The sequence below is a fragment of the Antennarius striatus genome, chromosome 10 (genome assembly GCF_040054535.1).
Source record: "Antennarius striatus isolate MH-2024 chromosome 10, ASM4005453v1, whole genome shotgun sequence".
In the NCBI taxonomy this organism is placed as follows: domain Eukaryota; kingdom Metazoa; phylum Chordata; class Actinopteri; order Lophiiformes; family Antennariidae; genus Antennarius; species Antennarius striatus.
In genome coordinates, this window is record NC_090785.1 from 21,348,307 (window position 1) to 21,368,413 (window position 20,107).

Below are 20,107 nucleotides of genomic sequence, written 5' to 3' on the forward strand. Positions count from 1 at the left end.
CTGTTCATGTAGTCACTAACAGAACTATCACTTCCCTAACATTTCTTTTCCACTTGCTCTTTTGAGTTGCCTTTTCCTTTAACGTTAGCTCCTTTCCCAATCTCACCATTAGTTGTCTTTCTTTCTCCAGTTAGCCTGCTAACATTCATCTACGGATTCACAATGCCCGCCCAGCGCCATCCATGATTGGCCAACACAAAGTCGTTACATCACCGCGTTGATTTTTGAATATGTTGGGTTTGAATACATTTGTTTTCATATGTTTGGTAAGAAGTCTGATATTATTTTATTGCGGAATTTCCACGGGTTCCCATTACTTAGATTTATAACAGAATACACTATAGAAATGTTAACCGTAAGATTAATGGCATGAAATGGATTTTCATTGATTTCATACCATTTTCAGGGGGTGTACTCACACAGACAGGGGTTGTGGGGGGGTTGTGGGACTGGGTGGGGGGCTGCACTCATGCAGACATGGGTTGTAGGGGGGTTGTGGGACTGGGTGGGGTGGGGGTGTACTCACGCAGACAGGGGTTGTGGGTGAACATGCGCTGCAGGCGCAGGCAGTCCTGCCACTGGTTGCCGCTGCCGTCACAGTTGCACCACAGGGACACGTCTTCAGAGCTGTTGCTGATGTAGTTGGGGGTCATGATGGTGCCTACAGGTCATGGGGGGGGTGTTAGCTGTCATATGTGTTTTACATGTCAGTCACACAGATGTAAATCACAAAGCCCACATTGTAACTAAAATATCTGAGCTGAGGTCGACACATACTCCAAAAACAGAACACATGAAAGAAGAATTACTTGATTTTAATACAAAATGACTAGAAAGATAATATGGGTGTCCACCATCACAGCCCAGCATGAAGACTGAAAGCAGGAATGTTAAAACCACCTCTGGGTTCATCGAGAATAACATTTGTAAAAACAGACTGGAATGATAAAACATCTGTCTAGACACTCAAAACCCTTTACGACAGCAGCCTTCACCCATTCACACAAACGTTCACACAGTGGTGCTCTTTAGGAGCGGGACCCATTCACACCATCACTCACACAGCAGTGTACCAGTCACCATCTGGTAGTAGACGACCGGTCACCCCACAGACTTCTGGGCTGCAGAGACTTCAGTGAGTCCAGCATCAGTTTTAAACATTCGTCTCTGCTTGTGTTTGGATTAAACACAGTGGAGTTGTTTGTTGGAGGGTTTGCTGTTTACCCTTCCACATACATACATCTGGCTTCAGTGTGGAACATTAACCAGACTGACAGTTAAACAATATTGGTTTCTCACATAAAAAAAGATTATTTGATATATTTTCTACAATCTATAATTTTAATCTTTTTTTGCAATCAATAATTACATATTACATTAAGCTGATTGTTTTACATAAAAAATTGCATTTTAGATGTGCTGATGATTTTTTTTAATCCAAAATACAAACACAAATGTGTTCCAATGAAGTGAAGACCAACGTTAGTTTCTGTCGTGTTACATTTAGGTGTTCAGGGCAAATGATAGACGAACAAACGAGGGGAATACGACACTGAGGCCTGAGGGTAACCTCTGGGGTACTTATGCTCTGTTTTCTGTAATTCAACTGATCTTCAACCCCCACCCCCACTCTGCTTCCCGTACCGATGAGTCCAGCGTAGGCTCGGAGGCACAGGCCTGCTGAGTCCTTCAGGCAGCCGCTGGCCGTCACAGAAGACGGCTGGCAGTTATTGAGGAAGTCAGCCAATCTGGACCTGGAAACACAAACAAGACATCTGCATCAAAAACAAGATGTGGCAGGAAATCTGGATGTTTGGGGTAATTTTTGTCCATTACCAGGATTTTCTCTGGTTTCCTAATGCTGCTTTCTCCTTGATCATTTGTTTTGGATTCTCTGAGGCCAAAGCGGCTATGGATCGTGTTCACATGATCAATACCTGGAAATATGTAGTAAGTAATCCTACTTCCCCACACATTAGAGACACAACTTCTCCAGAATTCAAACTTCAAAAATACAAGGGGCCATGCTAAGCCTCTGAGACCATGGAAGCCAGTTTGACATTACAAGGGGATTTATAACAGCTTTAACAAGGACTATGGGATGTGAAGAACGCTATGAAGAAAAAATGAAGTATTGCAACAGAGGATCAAGAGGGATTTAAGCATCAGTAGCAAAAGACAAACAATATTTGAGGTGAGTTTTATTTGTGGGCTAAAAGACAATTTAGCTTACCTTAGTTTGGCAAGAGAAACGTGAAAGTGTCTAGTTCCTCTGTTCTGCATCATGACACATCTATCTTAGTACACCACACAGAAGTCTTCAGGTCCATCAGACCCAGAGTTTCTTCATGATTTTGGTGTTATTTTTTTGTTATTTGAATGTTTAAAACTAAAAAGTTGGCTCTTAATATAAACATTGAATGTTTATAACCTTAGAAACTCTCAAATCCGTTTAAAGCACTCAAACCATGTAAATAAATAATTGATATTTACCTTCCATAAATTCACAAAACAAAACCCAGTCGTACCTCGAGATATGAATGGAATCTGCTCCATGACTGAGCTCATAAGTCAAACATTTCTTCATTTTAAATAACTAAAATCATTTTAATTCATTCCAGCCTCATAAAAAAGCTCCAAACTCCCTAAATTACAAAAAAAAATTTTTTAATCATAAATAGACATGCAGACCTGTGTGTAATCAATTATATAATATGTTACGTAAACGATAATAGAGAATGAAAAAAAGTCATGAGAAAACACAAGCGATGTCTTTACTCCACCAACGAGAACAACGTCTCACTGATGTTGTATTCATCCGCCAACACTTGGTAAAGAACGAGATCCGGTCTCAGCTGATGTTGTATCCATCCACCAACAGGTGGTAAAGAACGAGATCCGGTCTCAGCTGATGTTGTATCCATCCACCAACAGGTGGTAAAGAACGAGATCCGGTCTCAGCTGATGTTGTATCCATCCACCAACAGGTGGTAAAGAACGAGATCCGGTCTTAGCTGATGTTGTATCCATCCACCAACAGGTGGTAAAGAACGAGATCCGGTCTCAGCTGATGTTGTATCCATCCACCAACAGGTGGTAAAGAACGAGATCCGGTCTCAGCTGATGTTGTACCCATCCACCAACAGGTGGTAAAGAACGAGATCCGGTCTCAGCTGATGTTGTATCCATCCACCAACATGTGGTAAAGAACGAGATCCGGTCTCAGCTGATGTTGTACCCATCCACCAACAGGTGGTAAAGAACGAGATCCGGTCTCAGCTGATGTTGCCCACATCCGTTAACTAGTGGCGGTGTGCTGAATTGCGGCTCGTATCTTGATTTTTTGCTCGGTTGTTGAACAAAAATAAGGCAGAGCGACGACTCGTATCTCAAGTTGAGCAGCTCGTATCTCACGTTACTGATGTATAATATAAACATAAATATATATGATCTTCAAGCATTATAAAGCTATCTTCACGTTTGAACTGAATTTTTAGGGAATGGGAACACACCAGGCTATCAAAAGACAGATGTCCCGCTGTCAACTACTATCAGTATCATCAGGTCCTGTTAGAATGAGATCTGGTCTGAGCTAATGTTCTATCCATCTGTATTATCAGTTCCTTTGAGGGTTGGTTTTCGGTCATGAGACAGGAGCTTAGGCATTAAAATCACCGGCTAGCTGTGGCTGGTTAGCATGTTTCCAGCTTTCACACTAGACAAGCTAGACAAAGGTCATTTTCTCCAATGAAAAGTTTCTTCTTCTATCCCCTCCATTTTCATTCCCGTTAGCAGACACTACTCCCTGTTTCACGAACCATTTCTGAGTCTTTGCGTTTGCTAATTTAATGTATTACCTGCAGAGGTCATCTCGACGACAGAAGCTCTGCTGATGGAGACAGTTGGGTTGAAGACCCTCCATGTCCTGGTAGGAACAGGACGGTACGATGGTTTTCCGTCTCCTCTCGCCACACAGGTTGTTGGTGCAGGGGCAGAACAGGACGCCCAGGCTGTACTCCTCAGGCACGCGCTCCAGGAACCGCCGCAAGGCCCGGTGGCACTTCTGCTGATTGCATCGGTTGGTCCCACGGATCTGTTTGGTGCAGGCCAACGCGTACTCAGATCGCAGAGAACCACACTTCTCATACAGGCCACAGTCCTGAGCCGCCTTCAGGCACAGGTTGTCTCCGTCCAGCTGCATCACCGACGAGGCTGAAGGGCGAAGAATTAGCCAAAAACTAAATACCTGTGTGTGTTCAGAAAGTTACCAGAAAACAGCATCTCACAGTTCTTCTTCTTTTCCTTTCGGCTTTTCCCTTCAGGGGTCGCCACAGCAAATCAATTGCCTCCATCTGACCCTGTCTTCTGCATCCTCTTCTCTCGCACCAACTACCTTCACGTCTTCCCTCATTACATCCATAAACCTCCTCTTTGGTCTTCCTCTAGGCCTCCTGCCTGGCAGTTCAGAACTCAGCATCCTTCTACCAATATATTCACTATCTCTCCTCTGGACATGTCCAAACCATCTCAGTCTGGCCTCTCTGACTTTATCTCCAAAACCTCTAACATGTGCTGTCCCTCTGATGTACTCATTCCTGATCCTATCCTTCCTGGTCACTCCCAGAGAGAACCTCAGCATCTTCATCTCTGCTACCTCCAGCTCTGTCTCCTGTCTTTTCCTCAGTGACACTGTCTCTAGACCAAACAACATCGCTGGTCTCACCACAGTTTTGTACACCTTTCCTTTCATTTTAGTCCCCCCTCATTCACACACATGTACTCTGTCTTACTGCGGCTAACCTTCATTCCTCTCCTTTCCAGGACAAACCTCCACCTCTCTAAACTTCTCCCCCACCTGTTCCCTACTCTCACTGCAGATCACAATGTCATCTGCAAACATCATAGTCCATGGAGATTCCTGTCTAACCTCGTCTGTCAGCCTGTTCATCACCATAGCAACAAGAAGGGGCTCAGAGCTGATCCCTGATGCAGTCCCACCTCCACCTTGAACTCCTGTCACACCTACACACACCTCACCACTGTCTTACAGTCCTCATACATGTCCTGCACTGCTCTAACATACTTCTCTGCCACTCCAGACTTCCTCATACAATACCACAGTTCCTCTCTGGGCACCCTGTCATCATCTTTCTCCAGATCTACAAAAACACAATGCAGCTCCCTCTGGCCTTCTCTGTACTTCTCTATCAAACAGCATCTTACAGTTACTGTTGTTATTACAATTACTTCCAGGAGCTGAATATCATCTGACCTATCTCTGTCCCCAGTGTATTTCTTTGTCCCAACCAACAGGTCAAGTCAGATGACCGCCCTCCAGACCCTGGGTCCTGCCTGGAGTTTGTTCCTCAATGAGGGAGTTTTTCCCCACCACCGTCACTCATGCTTGCTCTGGAGGGCATTGTTGGCTTTCTATTTGTTAAGCGCTTTGAAATGTCTTCAGATGTGATTAAGTGCTATATAAATATAAGTTGATTGATTGATCTGTTCGTTTACTGACATAAAACTAGACTCAAAAAACCAACAGACAGAACAGCACTGACAAAGATGCTACCACCCCTCAGGTTGCCTCCAACAAGGCTGACCTGTTACTGTTGAGTGCATCACAAGGACAGTAGCTAATGCTACCAACATGTTCTACACCTGCATCAGAGGAGACGTTTGGCCAAACCATCGGCAGTTTGTGTTTGTCAATGAAATGGAAAATATGTGTGTGTGTGTGTGTGTGTGTGTGTGTGTGTGTGTGTGTGTGTGTGTGTGTGTGTGTGTGTGTGTGTGTGTGTTTACCTGCCACTAACGAGGCCATGCGGGTATCCATTAGTGTGTCATCATACGGCGATATTTCCAGCTCATCCTCCCCTGGATTAAAAAATACACAGATGAGAATGCGCCCGGAGTTTCCCCAGCCTCACACCCCCAGTCAGCCGGGATAGGCTCCAGCTTCCGACGACCCAGTAGACGACCCAGTAGCAGTAGACAATAAGTGGATGAATGAAAGAAAGATTTAAGATGTAGTAAGATTTAGATACCAGAGAGAGCGAGAACCCTCCATTGCTAAGCATCTGTAACGCGAACTCCCCACTTGAGCCTCTGTTCACACCCTGTCTGTTCCAGATGAAGTGCTGTTTGTTTTCTACCAGCTGACTGTACCGACATTTACTTCACAGGGGCTGAGAACAAAGATGTTCCTCGGCCCCTGAAGTAAACCACATTTGTGTGAATGTCCTCCAGCACTGGACTGACTGACAGCAGCAGGACAGACGTATCACATCTACGATGGAGCCACACTGGCCTCAGATCAGCTCTTTATCACAGCCACAATGTGTTGGACGGAGGTCATGTGATCAGCCATGTGTGGCCCGTCACCACAGACCCGTTTGCCATGGGAGACTCTACCAGGAGCATAAAGCCCCTGACAACATGGCTCCTGGGATCATTCAGGGACTCAAACTCTCCCCACCACGGTAAGGTGGCGGTTGAAGAAGGATTTCCTACTCTACGGTCATGAGCTTTGGGTCTTGACCTTTGGGATCGGTCCAGCTGTTCCACCTTGCTCTATAATGAATGTCTGAGGGCTCAGAGATCCCTCAGGACAGAGGTTACCTACAGGTCTGAACCAGCTCTTTGAGTAGCTGCGGTAGGTCATACCCTGTGTAGGGGCAACTAGCAATAGAGCACTAAATCACAATTAGCATACAGACTGGCAAGCAAAACGGTGTGGCAGTAGGCTACCTAAACACAGTAGGGCCTTGTAAGTGCTAATGCTAATGTTAGCATGCCTACATACTCAAAATGGCAATGATGTGCTGATGTTTTAAAGCTGTAACATGTCATCAATGACAAAATGACGCTTCTACTGTGGATCTTTGTTGGTGTGTGTTTGTAAAGGACAGCTAAGTGCTAACATGTGATCTGTAGCAGCTTCAGTGCGAGCCCTGATGTAAACTGACACTGTCACTTTTCTCTAGCCCAGTTCATTTGTCATTCAAAGACATTGTTCCACATTTTCTAAATGTGACTGATTCCCTTTGTCTGATTCTGATATATGATGTCAGGATACGGTTAGCCTACTTTCACATTACGATTAGAAAACACAGGACAATGGCAGGTCTCACTGTCAAAAATCAAAGCTAATACAACATCTGTAAGAATCACTATAAAACATGCCTACAGTTATACTATATTTCATAAATAATATCATCTTTCAGTTGAAACAAACACAAACAAACATGTGACACTGAAGTTTAATGTTCTGAGGTAGCTGTGTGGGGACTGGGGGGTCGAGTTAGGTATGACCAAGTAGCATGTTGAATCAATTTAATGTGTGTGTACATTCCTAAGGTGGTGAATCTTCCATCTCGATGCCTGTTCCACTGTTTTTCATCTGAATTCTTCTTTCAGGTGCAACTCAGCATCGATCAAACAGCCTGTGTGAACCTAAACAACAGTCCCTTTTCATTTAAAATCTCATCAGTCTGGCCAAAACAGCGCAGAGAAGTAAGTCATCATAAGTCACTAAGCTCGTGTTATTAGTGGCAGCTTTTGTCCCATCGCAGAACTCATCATCAGAGCCTTGATTGACGAGTGGAGAAAGCGTTTGTTCCTGCAAATTATTTAAACACACTCCAAAGTACAGAGTCATTCAAGAATGTAATGACTTGTAAAGTGTTTATGTATGTAAATCCTATTCTATGCTATATATTTATGGTAATGACACGCTAGAGCAGCCTTGCAGCGTTAGGAACTGAAGAGTGTGTAATTACACTAATGCTCTGCTGACTAATAGGCCACAGGGGAGGAGGCTGGATGGAGTTAGCGTGTGTGTGTGTGTGTGTGTGTGTGTGTGTGTGTGTGTGTGTGTGTGTGTGTGTGTGTGTGTGTGTGTGTGTGTGTGTGTGTGTGTGTGTGTGTGTGTGTGTGTGTGTGTGTGTGTGTGTTCTGTGATAGTTCTCTTGAATGGACCTCTCTTCCACATGAGGACAATCAGGAAATAAATATATGCTGTTTTATGTAAAATATACCATTTAAATATGTTGAAGTACTTTAACCCACTGGACCCCAACCTTTTTGTTCCACGGACATGTTTAAAATTGTTTAAACATGTTTAAAATATTTTCACAGACCGTCCATTAAGGTGTAAAATAATACCACCAGTGGAAAGACTTCATATATAAATCTAATAATGAATGTGAATTAAATGTGTATCAACTTTATTAGCAGCGTCCTCGCAGCGTCACACCAACGTTTGTTTCTTGTTGGTTCTGCTAGCTTGGGATTTTCAGTTTCGCGGCAATGTATTCTGTGTTAGCCCCTTTAAGAAGGTAGTCATGTGACCAAGGCAAGCATCTTTAAGAGTGACTCATAGAGGAGGAGGAGAGAATCCACTCATTTAGAACAAAATATCGTTCAGAACCAGATCAGAGAGGAAACAGTCAGTCACGGTGGGTCACGGGGAGCCGGAGCCTATCTCGGCGGCATAGGGCGTGAGGCAGGGACACTCTGGGGCACGACGCCAGTGCACCGCAGGAGAGAAAACAGAAATAATGGAAGTTCTGGATGCTTTCTCTTTGGCCCGGTACCAACTGACCCAGGAACCGGTTCCGACTGACCCAAGGACCAGTACCGGTCCACAACCTGGGGGTTGGAGACCACTGATTTAAAGGATAGGTCCAGTATTATTATCTGTTTCTTGTCCTTAGTTATTCTTACTTATTTTTTTATTATTTTCTTCATATAACTGTTAAAATTTTGTAGAGTACAGAAAACAATCTCCACTCAGGGCTCCATAAATTATTCTGATTCTGACTTTGATTAAATGTCAGCAAAACACTTTACAACAGAGGAGAGTGACACTGATGTGGTGTTGCTTTGTCATCAGGAACACAAACTGTAGTTTGTGTGTGTTCAGCTCCATGTACCACACACACCATCAGGAACACAGATGTTTTCCTGATGGTGTGTGTGGTACGTGTTCAGCTCCACACACACCATCCTGCTCCTGTAGGTCCTCTCACCAGAACTCCCAGTCAGGGCAATCTGTCAACCACACAAATGAAAGTCTAACCTTCAGCGGGAGACACCATACGGAAGAATCCAGTTGATTTGAGCTGTGATCCAGACCATCATCAGGATCCAGAATTTTTAAAGGATTTTTCAGTTTGGGGCTGGAACAGTTGATGTTTGTATTCATGGTTAATGTCCTCACTGTCTCACTCTCTAACTGGACAGAACTGGCAAAATGACATCACCATATGATCCAGCACGATGACATCACCATATGATCCAGCACGATGACATCATCATATGATCCAGCACAATAACATCACTGTATGATCCATTACACATGACAAACGAGGCTGGTCCGGATCCAAGTCACATTCTGGATCGGATGACCCAGAATTATTACATTTCTAGGACCACGGAAAATTCAGTGCAGTGAGATTACAGATAATAATGTTCTAGACTGACCTAAGATAAGATCTAGATCTAGGTCTTCATCTAGATCCTGAAGAACACCTCCACTAAATTTTCTAGAACAGCTATCAGTCCTGGCAGAGGTTTCCACTCTGGGTGGGATCTGGTTGAATCCGAGACAGAGGACAGGGGTTGGTTTAAGTCACACCATGTTTAATTTCGTTGGTGGTTTTCTTCAGGATCTGGCTCTCAGTGAAACTAGGTGATGAGATCAGAGTGAACCCTGGTGATTCTAAAAGTGACCCCCTTCCAGTAACTAAGACCGAGTAAGACCGACTAAGTCCGAGCCTTTGACTTGTGGCTTTACAGTTCTTTGGAGGACTGGGCGACCTCCAACCAAATCCACACAGACTTAGCTTTAGCTGAATCTATAGAAGTTTGCTCAGTTTTATACGTGGACCCACAAGCAGGTCTACACCCCAGCCCCAGCAGAGTCCTGACATACCTGGCAGGAGACGAACCCTCCAGTAGATCCGCAGACACTGCTCCTCCTTGCGGAAGCTGCGCTGGCACTTACAGGACGACAGAGCAGGGTGTTTGGCAAGCAGAGCATCCTGTCTCTCCAGGCACTCGGCAGCCACCTGCTCCCCCAGCGGGGACAATGCCGCATCAGCCGCACACAGCTCCAGGCCCCGGTACAGCGCCTCGCAGCGGGGGTCTGTGGAGCACACCTGATGGGCCTCGATGCAGTCAGTGGGAGGCAGAGGGAAGGGGTAGATGGGTGCTGATGAAGGCAACACACCTGACATGAGACAACAGACATGAAGGTTGATGTTATTTTAAGACATTACTCAATTTCAACAACCTGGAAACATCTGGACGAGTGTAACGCCTGGTCACAACACACTGACGTGTAGTGACACGTCTTTACAGTACTTCGTTCTTTACTCTATCACATCCACACCAGGTCCACCTTTCAGGATGGTTTCACACCTAGGATTCTGAACCAAGGTCAAGCTAAGGTCAGTAACTTTGCTGCACTGCATAGTTTGGCATACAGGTACTCCTCAATGTACAAACATTCAACTTACAAACATTCAGAGATACAGAAAAACGTGCAGCGCCATATCCAACTATTGCAGTCCTGCTGCGTTCACGCATCTCCAACACTCATCTCCTCCTCTTGTTGTCGTCTGTTGTTGTTTCTGTGAGCATCTCAGAGCGTCAGGCTTCACACCTTGGATACTTTACTGTTTATCATGGATGATAAAACAAAGGCTAGTGAAGATATTGGTAGTGGTGACCATCTCTCTGATGACAGCTCTGACTCTGACCTCAATAACTCCTCCCTCCTCCTCCTTTTCCTCACTATAAAGGTAAGCTACATGCTACATGCTACAGTACCGTACAGTGGACCATCAGCATCAACAGCTGACTCTGACTGTTGTTGGTGATGATCCTAAAAACTGGTGGAGAGTTCTTTGAAGTGTTTTATTCTTCTTCTCCTCAAGGATCAGATTATAAGGATTAAAGTTTACCGTAAACTAATCTGGATGAAAACGATCACATGAATCACGAGTGACGCTTAACGGTAGATATTGGAGCTATACATACGTATTTCAATAAGATTACGTACAGTATTTTTATTCACAGTACATCATAGTACATGATACTATGAGCTATTAACGGTTTGCTAGTGATTTTGAGAGTCCAGTATTTGTGGTGGACAGATGTTGTTTCCGGTCAATCTTAGGGAATAGCACTTTAGTATTTTGAGTAGTAATGACACAAATGACCTCAAATGGAGGTTATAGATTGAAATTTAATAAGCAATGACTTGCAAACAATTCAATTTATGAAAAGCATCTCAGCATTATATGTATGTGAGCACAAAGAAATGATGTATACACATCTTGTCATCTTCAACAGCATTGGCTTCTTCCCCCTGTGCCAGATACTGATTTGTTTGAAGATGTCACTGTGTGTTCAATCAGATGACCTTCTGTCTGTTTGAATGAATGGGGAAAAGTCAATAGCAATATGGTCTCACTAAAAGCAGCACCAACGTCAAGCACAATACCTGCAGACACTGGTGTGAATTCACAGCCTTGTGGAATAGTGCAGCAGACGCTCCTGTGGGCCCTCGCAACTAATTTTCTTAGGCGACCCATGAGGTGAATCATCTACCTGGAATTTTATACATCAGCTCTCACAACTTGTGTCTTACTTGTGAAGGAGTCGTCCTGTCAGGAGCAAAAAGATCATTCCAATTCACCACCAGTGTAGTGAGCTAGCCTAGACTATTGAGGTTGGCCTTATTTCAGTTGAAAAATGGTTTTAATTTGTTGTTTTATATTGCAATATCTGGTTGTACAGCCTGTTGGTTAAAATAATGTTAATCTGTTTTATGATCCCAAACATCCCTGTCTTCACACAATACAAACAAAACTGTGGCTTCTTTTTCTTTCTTGAAAGAAGCAGCAAAGTCTAATGTACTTCAAACTGCCAAAAGGTCCAAACTAAACCAAAATCAAACCTGACTACTGGAAGTCATTCATGCAACACATTAACACATCAGATGTATTTATGTTATTTGGTGCCACAGAGAGCTCAAGAATAAATACCTGATTATAGCCATTATTATATTATTAGACTGTAATTTGCCCACATGCTATGAATAAAGGCTAAAAGGTAGAGACAGGAAGAAAATGAGACGTCCTGTACAGTAATGATTCAAGCTTATTACTGTCTGATCAGTGTCACACAGCTTCTCATGGACGTGATCTGGCAAAGCCCAGGAAGGAAACACAGCAGGCTGGACTGTCAGTCAGGAGAAATACTCTCCCTGTTCTACGTACATGTTACATGATTTACAATAATACACATGACATACGTACAAATGAATGGGTATGCTTCCAGCACAAATTCATGATGATTTAGTGATTGTTCAGCTTTAGAATCAAGCTAGAATGACACACCTGTCATGAACTGTGTGGTTTCTTTCTTTCATCACAAGCAAACCACTCCAGAGTTTGGTTGGGGGTCAGCAGACTCATGCTGGTCTGGAATATTTGGATGGAGACACTCCTGATCAATCTAAATGAACTGATCCATCAGACAAATCGAACAATACCACAGCTGGAATCACTCAAAGATGTGAAAGTACCAAACCAGCTTAAAGAACAGAGACCAACACAATACACACACGTGACTCTCACATTCTTTGACAAACATTCCATTTTAACTGTCCTTTTGACAATTTTTTTGTGTTTCCGTTTCCTTTTTCTTTTGCAGCAAAATAAAGTCGATTCTCTTCAGCCAAAATACTGGCAGGCATTCTAATTTTCATTCATTACAGACTGCATTTTGGTTGTCTGGAAACTGAAGTTTCTCCAAGAGTAACTGTTATTTTCTGAAGTGTGGCTTCTTCGATTTGCAGTAGTGAAAAGGAGAGACTCCCCTGGTAAAATCCAATCGCTGATAGGCTCAAGGGAAGTGTAGAGACGTGGACTGAGGGCAGCACAAATATCACATGGGGAGGAGAAATAGGGGAACAGCAAGATAGATGGAAAAGGGAGAGCTGGGTGTGAAAAAGAGAGTGAGAGAAGTACAGGCAGAGAGAGAGAGAGTGCTCCAATGCGAACCTTGATGGGTTGGACACGCGCACAGCGTGAGGCACAATCAGCGTGCACCCCCGAAAATGATGTTCTCAGAATCACACAAAGATGCACACATATAGACACACACACACACACACACACATACACACACACACAAAGTCACAAAATCACCGCAGACACATGACATGGCTGCGCTGGGTAGGACCCTTCTATGTGTGTGTCCTGCTGTGAGGAAGACTGGGAGGCACAGAACCCATCATTACTACCAGAACACAATGCTGCACAACCACAGGGGAGGGGGCTGAGGGGGCAAAGCAATCTGCCGAAGACACACACAGACACATATATGGCACACACACTCCTTGGTGTCAGAATAAAGTGGCTGAGAGAGCATAAACAGCTTAACATTCAGTGCCGGATCAGTAGACAGTATGTAAATTGAATATTGAGTATGCTGATGAAAGACTAGCCACATACATAAAACATTGCTGGTTGGACAACTATCTGTTGTGGAGAAATACTCACTCGCCACAACTATGTCCTCACATGGGACTAATTGTTCCATCCGGACCAGTTTGATGGTTAGCAGCCATCCTATTCAGACCAGTGTCCTATGATCAAACCTTTACACACAAGTTCATCTCTGGACAAGAAGGACCTCCCCTTAGACTCTCTGTTAGTAGCTCCTGATGGAGTTGTCGCAAGCGTAGGTCACACAGTTGTCATATAGTGTTCTACCCACTATGGCTGAGCCCGGTCTTAGTTTTATGTGTAGAGTCCAACCAAGTCAGTCAGTCATCCAGCTTGACAACCCGACTAACCAGTCAACCAACCAACCAACCAAACAACCAACCATCCACCTAGCCAACCAGCCAAACAACTAACAACCAACCAACCAACCTATAAACCAATCAGCCTGTCAGCCAGCCAACCAACCCACCAACCAACCAACCAATTCTAACCTGCTAACACTCTTAGATTGAATATTGGACTTTCAAATATTCAATGATTTTTGATTTTTTTGTCAGATTTAAGGGAATGCAGTGCGCTCTCGGGCATTTGTGCATCGACGCTCGCGATTTCACCTCATCGCGGATTTTTGGTAGGTACTCACGTGATACAGTAAGCGCATTTTATTGGCTGATGGCATCCGGAAGTGCGCTATGTTCCGTGACTCTCGGATTTACGTGAGACATAAAAGTGTTTTAAACAGTCTATCAGGGTGTGTGAAAAGGTAACACAGATAGAAGGTGGTTTAATATTAGTATGGGGAGGGTTCATTAACATTTAAATTACCATATATAATAAGTTTGTCGTTCTATCGCGGAATTCATTTATCGCGTGTGGTTCTTGGAACCGCGAGGAATGAGGGTGTACTGTAGATCAGAGAGAAGGAGAGAGGTGGGTGGATGGATGGATGATGGATAGACGGATGGACGGACAGATGGACAGACGGATGGACAGACAAAGAAGAGGTAGAGGGAGAGACATCAGTGAAAGCTCTAATCTGCATGCCTTCTGTCTTTTGCTAAGCATGCTGGGAGAGAGTGAAAGGAGGTGGAGGAGTGGAGGCATGGAGAAGGTGTATCTGTGCACTATTCTCAGTCTGTTTTGTTTTTAAAGTTTTTTTTGCATATTTCTTCACATTCCACTTTAATATAGTCTAATCACAGTCACACTTGGTAGTTTTTGCTGAGTTTCAGGGAGAAGGGAGCGATGTGGCCACTCAAAGAGTAGATAATGTTTAAGAGCTTTGGGTTTGAGCAGTCGAGCGGTACACCATCAAGCTGGAACCGCCTCTCAGCTGATCAGTAGAATAGTGCAGTTTGGCAGTGAAAGAGAAGGTTGTGAACGGCAGCATGAAGTCAGCCTCCCGTATGAATGGCGCTGTGGTGATCTTTGTTCATAGACTTGAGAAGATGAACCAGGTTGTTGAGAGCAGTGTGGTAATTTCCTACACTCCACCATTCATCAGCAACAAAGAGAAGCAGAGGCATCTGGCCAGACAAGGCCAACTTTGATTAAAAAGATCTCACTCGGCTGTAAGAGTCACTAGCTGAAGCATGTTGTTTTGACGGTCCCAAAAAGACCGAAGAAGAAGTTAATATAACGATGGTCTTCCCAAATTCCTGTTACTTTTTGTTTTGAGAGACCTCTGACCTCACAGTGGCGTGATGGGTAGTGTCGCCATCGCACAGCAAGGGAATTCCAGGTTCACGTCCTGCTCTGTGCAGAGTTTGCACGTTCTCCCCGTGTCTGCGTGGGTTCAGGTGAAACAGGTGATGGGCACCTGTTGCCCATGCCGACACTAAACATTTTAAATGAGTGGATTCAGAAATACAGCAGAAGTGATAACTGTTTTTAGGAGAGATTTTAACTGTATAGAACCTTATATACAGTTACAATAGAGGTGACTGGAGAAATTTTCAATGTAAATGTCGGCAGTATACACAAGTAGGCTGTAGGGAACACATGGTAGCAAAACAACAGCAAAACAATCTACCAGCCATAGGCCGTTAGCCTACCAGACAAGTAGGCTGTCTTCTTCTTTCTCCTGTACAACAAAACCACTAAATTGAGTCGGATCTTCACGTGACCATGTTTCGCCATCGATGCTAAGCTAACATCCAGTAGCTGTTTCTTATTTCACAGCCAGATCGATTGTCTTTACCTAAACATCGTATGACTATCTATTATAAGGGGTGTGTATGAGTTACCAAAATGTCCATTCAAACACAATCAAACTAGTTCAGCGTTTACTCGCCACATTATGTCTTCCACCTGTCTGTATCACTCTTTTACTTCCAACTAGAGCACCCCCTGGAGGTTGTTCAACAATAAAAATCTATAGATTAGCCGTTGTTTAAACTGCAGGGTTCAAAGCATGTGAAATATAATAGCTTATAGTCCTGAAATTGTGGTAAATGCTTTGAAACATAATTTCAATAGAGTTTTCAAAACTTGTGCAATCAGCTGACAAGAGAAGGGAAGATGAAACTTTTTTCCCCACACTGTGTCTGCACCTCCATCAGTGCTGGTGGATTTTATCATTGTTTTCTTATCGAATGCAGTGAACATCCACTATGCCATCTGCTGCATACCAGCAATTTGTGAATAAACAGAGTCTGAAGGGCTGCTCAGGAAGAGGTATGATCGTTCAGACTGAGCTGCAAGCATAGGTCATGTTTCTGAGGAAGCATTCTAGGTTTGGAGCAAAACGTGACCAGATAATTTCTCCAAATGACGCCCACGGAAGATGAAAATTGCTCAGCAATTGTACATAATCATAAAGGCCAGTTTCATTCCGTTCTTCTATATAGGATTAGACTGACATGAAAAGTGTGAGGACAGATTGAATTGAGAGATTTGGTGGGACAATAAACAAAGATTCATCGTCCCACCAAATAGACCTGCTTTTAATGAGCCGACATCAACATAAACGTGCATAAGATTGGAAAAGTTGTATCTCTGGCAGCATCTAGTGGTATAGAGAAGGCTAAAGACGTCTACCCTCAGATGTTTATCACTGGTCATGTTTTCCCCGCTGCTGTATCTAAAAGATGCCGTCCATTAAGTATTGCATATTTTGAACACACACTTTCAAGATCCAAAAATGTAGTTTAGTATTAGTTCTGTAAATGTGAAATCTTTCATCATATATCAGGATACAGTATATTATTTATTATATTTTGTTAGTTCATTTATGCGTGAAGTAATATTGTAAAATGCTCCTGTTGTTCCTGCTATCTGATCCTTCAGTCCCGTTTGCTCCACACACCATTTGCTGTCTACTCTAATTAGCACATGAATCCAGGAGAAGTGTCAAGCCAAATGTTCCAGTACAGATACTGGTTCTCGGATTCAGGTTGGCCCTTAGCTGATTTATGAACAGGTGATTGGTTCTTTATGCAGTGATAGAGCTGCAGCTTCAGGGCTGTACTGACCAAGTCCGGCATGTCCTCACTTTCATCAACAGCAGGGCTTTTCTCACCTCAGGTCTCTGACAGCAGTTCGGAGCTGCAACCAGCACTGCCACAAGCTAAGCCTGGGCAACAAATTGAATACACGTTATTTCACCTGTACTACTACTACGACACAACATATTAAATATGGTAAAGCCCTCTGTCCATTTCAACTCAGTTACATTCAGTCAATGCAGGTACATCTTGTCTCATCTCATTTTCTCACCTTATGTCATACTTTCACTCAACTCTTCACTTGTCATATCATCTAAAGACGGCTCAATCAACATCGACCTTGTCTCTGTATAATTCATGCTGGAATGGAATGAGAACTGCCCATAGGAGGTATCACCATCACTGAAGCTCTAACCAGTGACCCACTGTGGACACAGGGGAGGGTGGTTTCTTTCAAAAGGCACCTTTAGACAAGACAAACCTAAGAACCAGAGGCTATCTTTAAAAAACAACAACTTCTTCCACTTCAACTTACGTTGTTGCAGATACAGTTGATTTCATTAGACCTATAATTCTTCAAATGAAATGCTGTTTTCTATCTGAAAATGTCTGTAACTGTAAAATGACTGATTTGAAGCTTAAAAGAACAGTCAACGGTTGAGTGACCACCTCTACTTGGAGACACCCTGCTCACAATTACCGCTTTTCAACCAGAACATTTAGGGATTTGCAGATCACTGGCAATAACACTGGCAATAACTTTTGTAATATCATTTTAATGACATTAGAAATGCCTTCCTAAACTGCAAGTATTTATGTATCAATGAACATAACAATTATGGTTTTGTAATGAATTTGTGCGTTATCTATAAGGAGACAACTTGTCTTTCAGTCCATTGAGGGGTCCTTTTATACTTGCTTGACTGTACCCTTGTTGGTTGAACACAAAGGCTGTGGAAACAATAGCTAATGAAGTTAGCCTTAAAAGGTGGAACAACTCAATGACAAATGTCTGCTGAATGGTTTTGTGTCACATAGTTGTGACATTTTGAGACTAACCACCAGCCGGCCCCATCAAGATGGAGATCCCCTTGGTGAAGCAGAAAAAGAAAGTAGTATTTAGTTCTTGAGGTACCCCCCCAGTAAACAAAACAACCCAACAACCCCCCCAAAAAAGCCACTTTATAATCTAAGAGAATGATCGGTACAACTCCAACTTTAACCAAGTAAAGACAAACTGCTGCCCTACAATAAGAGCCAATAATTGGAGTCAGAGTGACCTTTTAAGAGAGAGAAAAAGCAGTTCTTCAGAACCAGGGTAGGTCAACCATTCTAATAAAAAGGAAGAAGGAGTGGGAGCAGGGAATGAGGAACAGTTTGCAAGAAATCAACGATATGGGCTGAGTTTTGATTCGTCTCTCTTCCACTTTATGCCAGCAAGCCCAGCACTCTCCATTTCCTATATTAATTCACACCAAAGTCAGGGTGTGACTGAAAATTTCTAATCACATTACACAGACACTCAGAGACTGTGAATCACTAAGCCTCTACATTCTCATTTCTCCCTCATCCTTGTTTATGAAAAACTGAGGTAATAGAGGAGCCATAATTAATGTAATTGTGATCAAAGAGCAAAATAATGGATAATGTCTGAATGGCCGCAAAGGTTTCAGACAGTGATGAATGCTTCCCATTTCTCCATACCGGTTTCAAAGGAACTTCTGTCGTTGTGTATACATAAACTAAGACCCCAGTCCTTTGTTTTAGCAGAGAGGGAGTCTCATTGGTTATCACAGTAAAATGGGAGGGCTGCAGGCCAGACATGTGGAAAGCCAAAGTAAACAGGTGAACCCATCAGTGGTCGCTGATGGCTGGAGGTTATCCACAGTCTCAGAGTGGCCAACAGACTGAAAGTATCTAACAACCAGGGTTTATGTGCAGAATAAAGGATAAATAAAGACCAACTGGCATTCAGTTAAGGATTTATAATTATGTATTCATTTGTAAAAGATTCTGGAGTTCAAAGATGAGAACAATCCCACTGTAGGCCTTGTTAGAACCATATACTTCTCTAACACTCAGCACCCACAGATATTTACTGTTAGCATCCAGTCACAGCCCAACGGATCTGGGCTTTGAATTAGAGGCATTCACCTGAGTGGCTTCCTTTGATGGTCTCCAACTCGTCTCTAGAACAAAAACCACTCGCAGTGTTCTCGTTCGCGTGCGTCTTCGCATCTTTGGCGCATATTGTTTTGACAGAGACACAGGATCCTCAGACAGCATTGCGTGCCTGGGAAGCAGGCTTTAAATGCACTTCCATTCAACAAAAATAATCACAACTTTTCCATTTCTCCACTTAAATTTCGAACCTGGAAATCACCATTATGTTTTGATCTCGGTCGAGTTTCTCATCACGACACTCACCTGCGTGATTCTGCCTTATTAAAATCGACCAAACAGCAACATGACATCTGCTCGTTTTACACGCTGCAGAGAGAGAGGAGTTAGTCAGACCTGGTTAGGTCCTGTTGGGTTTGTCTGTCTATTAAACCAGTTTGAAATGTCTGCTAATGTGATTAAGCGCTATAGAAATTAAAGTTGATTTATTGATTGATTGATTGATTATCATAATGTCTCCGAAAAAGACGCAAAAGTAGGAGAAAAAGCAAGTGACAATGATAGCTGTCTTGCATGAAAAACTATCAAAAGTTAATGAAGAAAAAGAGACAGATATTACTGACAGATATTTGTGTGGAGAAGACTCTGTCAGCTTGGTGCCTTCTCCACAGAAGAATACAGTGTATGAATTAACAAAAACTATTTAAAAAGGTTTTAGAGTGAAAAGCAAAAGTGAAAAAAGACTGTAAAACTGTTTTTTTTAAAAGACTGCCATCGTTTCGATGAAACGATATAATTTTACTTTTTTCCCCTCTTTACTGAAACAATTTGTTGTTATTAATAAAAACATTAAAATTAACAGTTTGTTTGGTTTTCAGATTGTACTACTGGGGAAACTCAAACCTTGCTTACGGCTTCTATCGTATATTCTGTCATTACTTTTGGGATGCATAAATGTCATGTTGGGATGCACAATTTTTTCTTGAAGCCCATCCCAGGGATGCACTACTTTCTTGA

At 43.0% G+C, this 20,107-nt stretch overlaps 1 protein-coding gene across 1 annotated transcript in view; it reads right to left on the reverse strand.

The window, feature by feature from the left end:
- LOC137602838 (GDNF family receptor alpha-4-like) overlaps positions 1-20,107 on the reverse strand; it is a 40,367-nt gene that overhangs the window by 10,115 nt on the left and 10,145 nt on the right. Inside the window, exons 3-7 of the mRNA XM_068325901.1 lie at positions 9,938-10,234; positions 5,806-5,877; positions 3,858-4,212; positions 1,645-1,754; positions 527-661 (exon numbers count right to left, since the gene is read on the reverse strand). Coding sequence (XP_068182002.1) covers positions 527-661; positions 1,645-1,754; positions 3,858-4,212; positions 5,806-5,877; positions 9,938-10,234 — 969 coding nt within the window. The remainder of the gene's footprint in view (positions 1-526; positions 662-1,644; positions 1,755-3,857; positions 4,213-5,805; positions 5,878-9,937; positions 10,235-20,107) is intronic.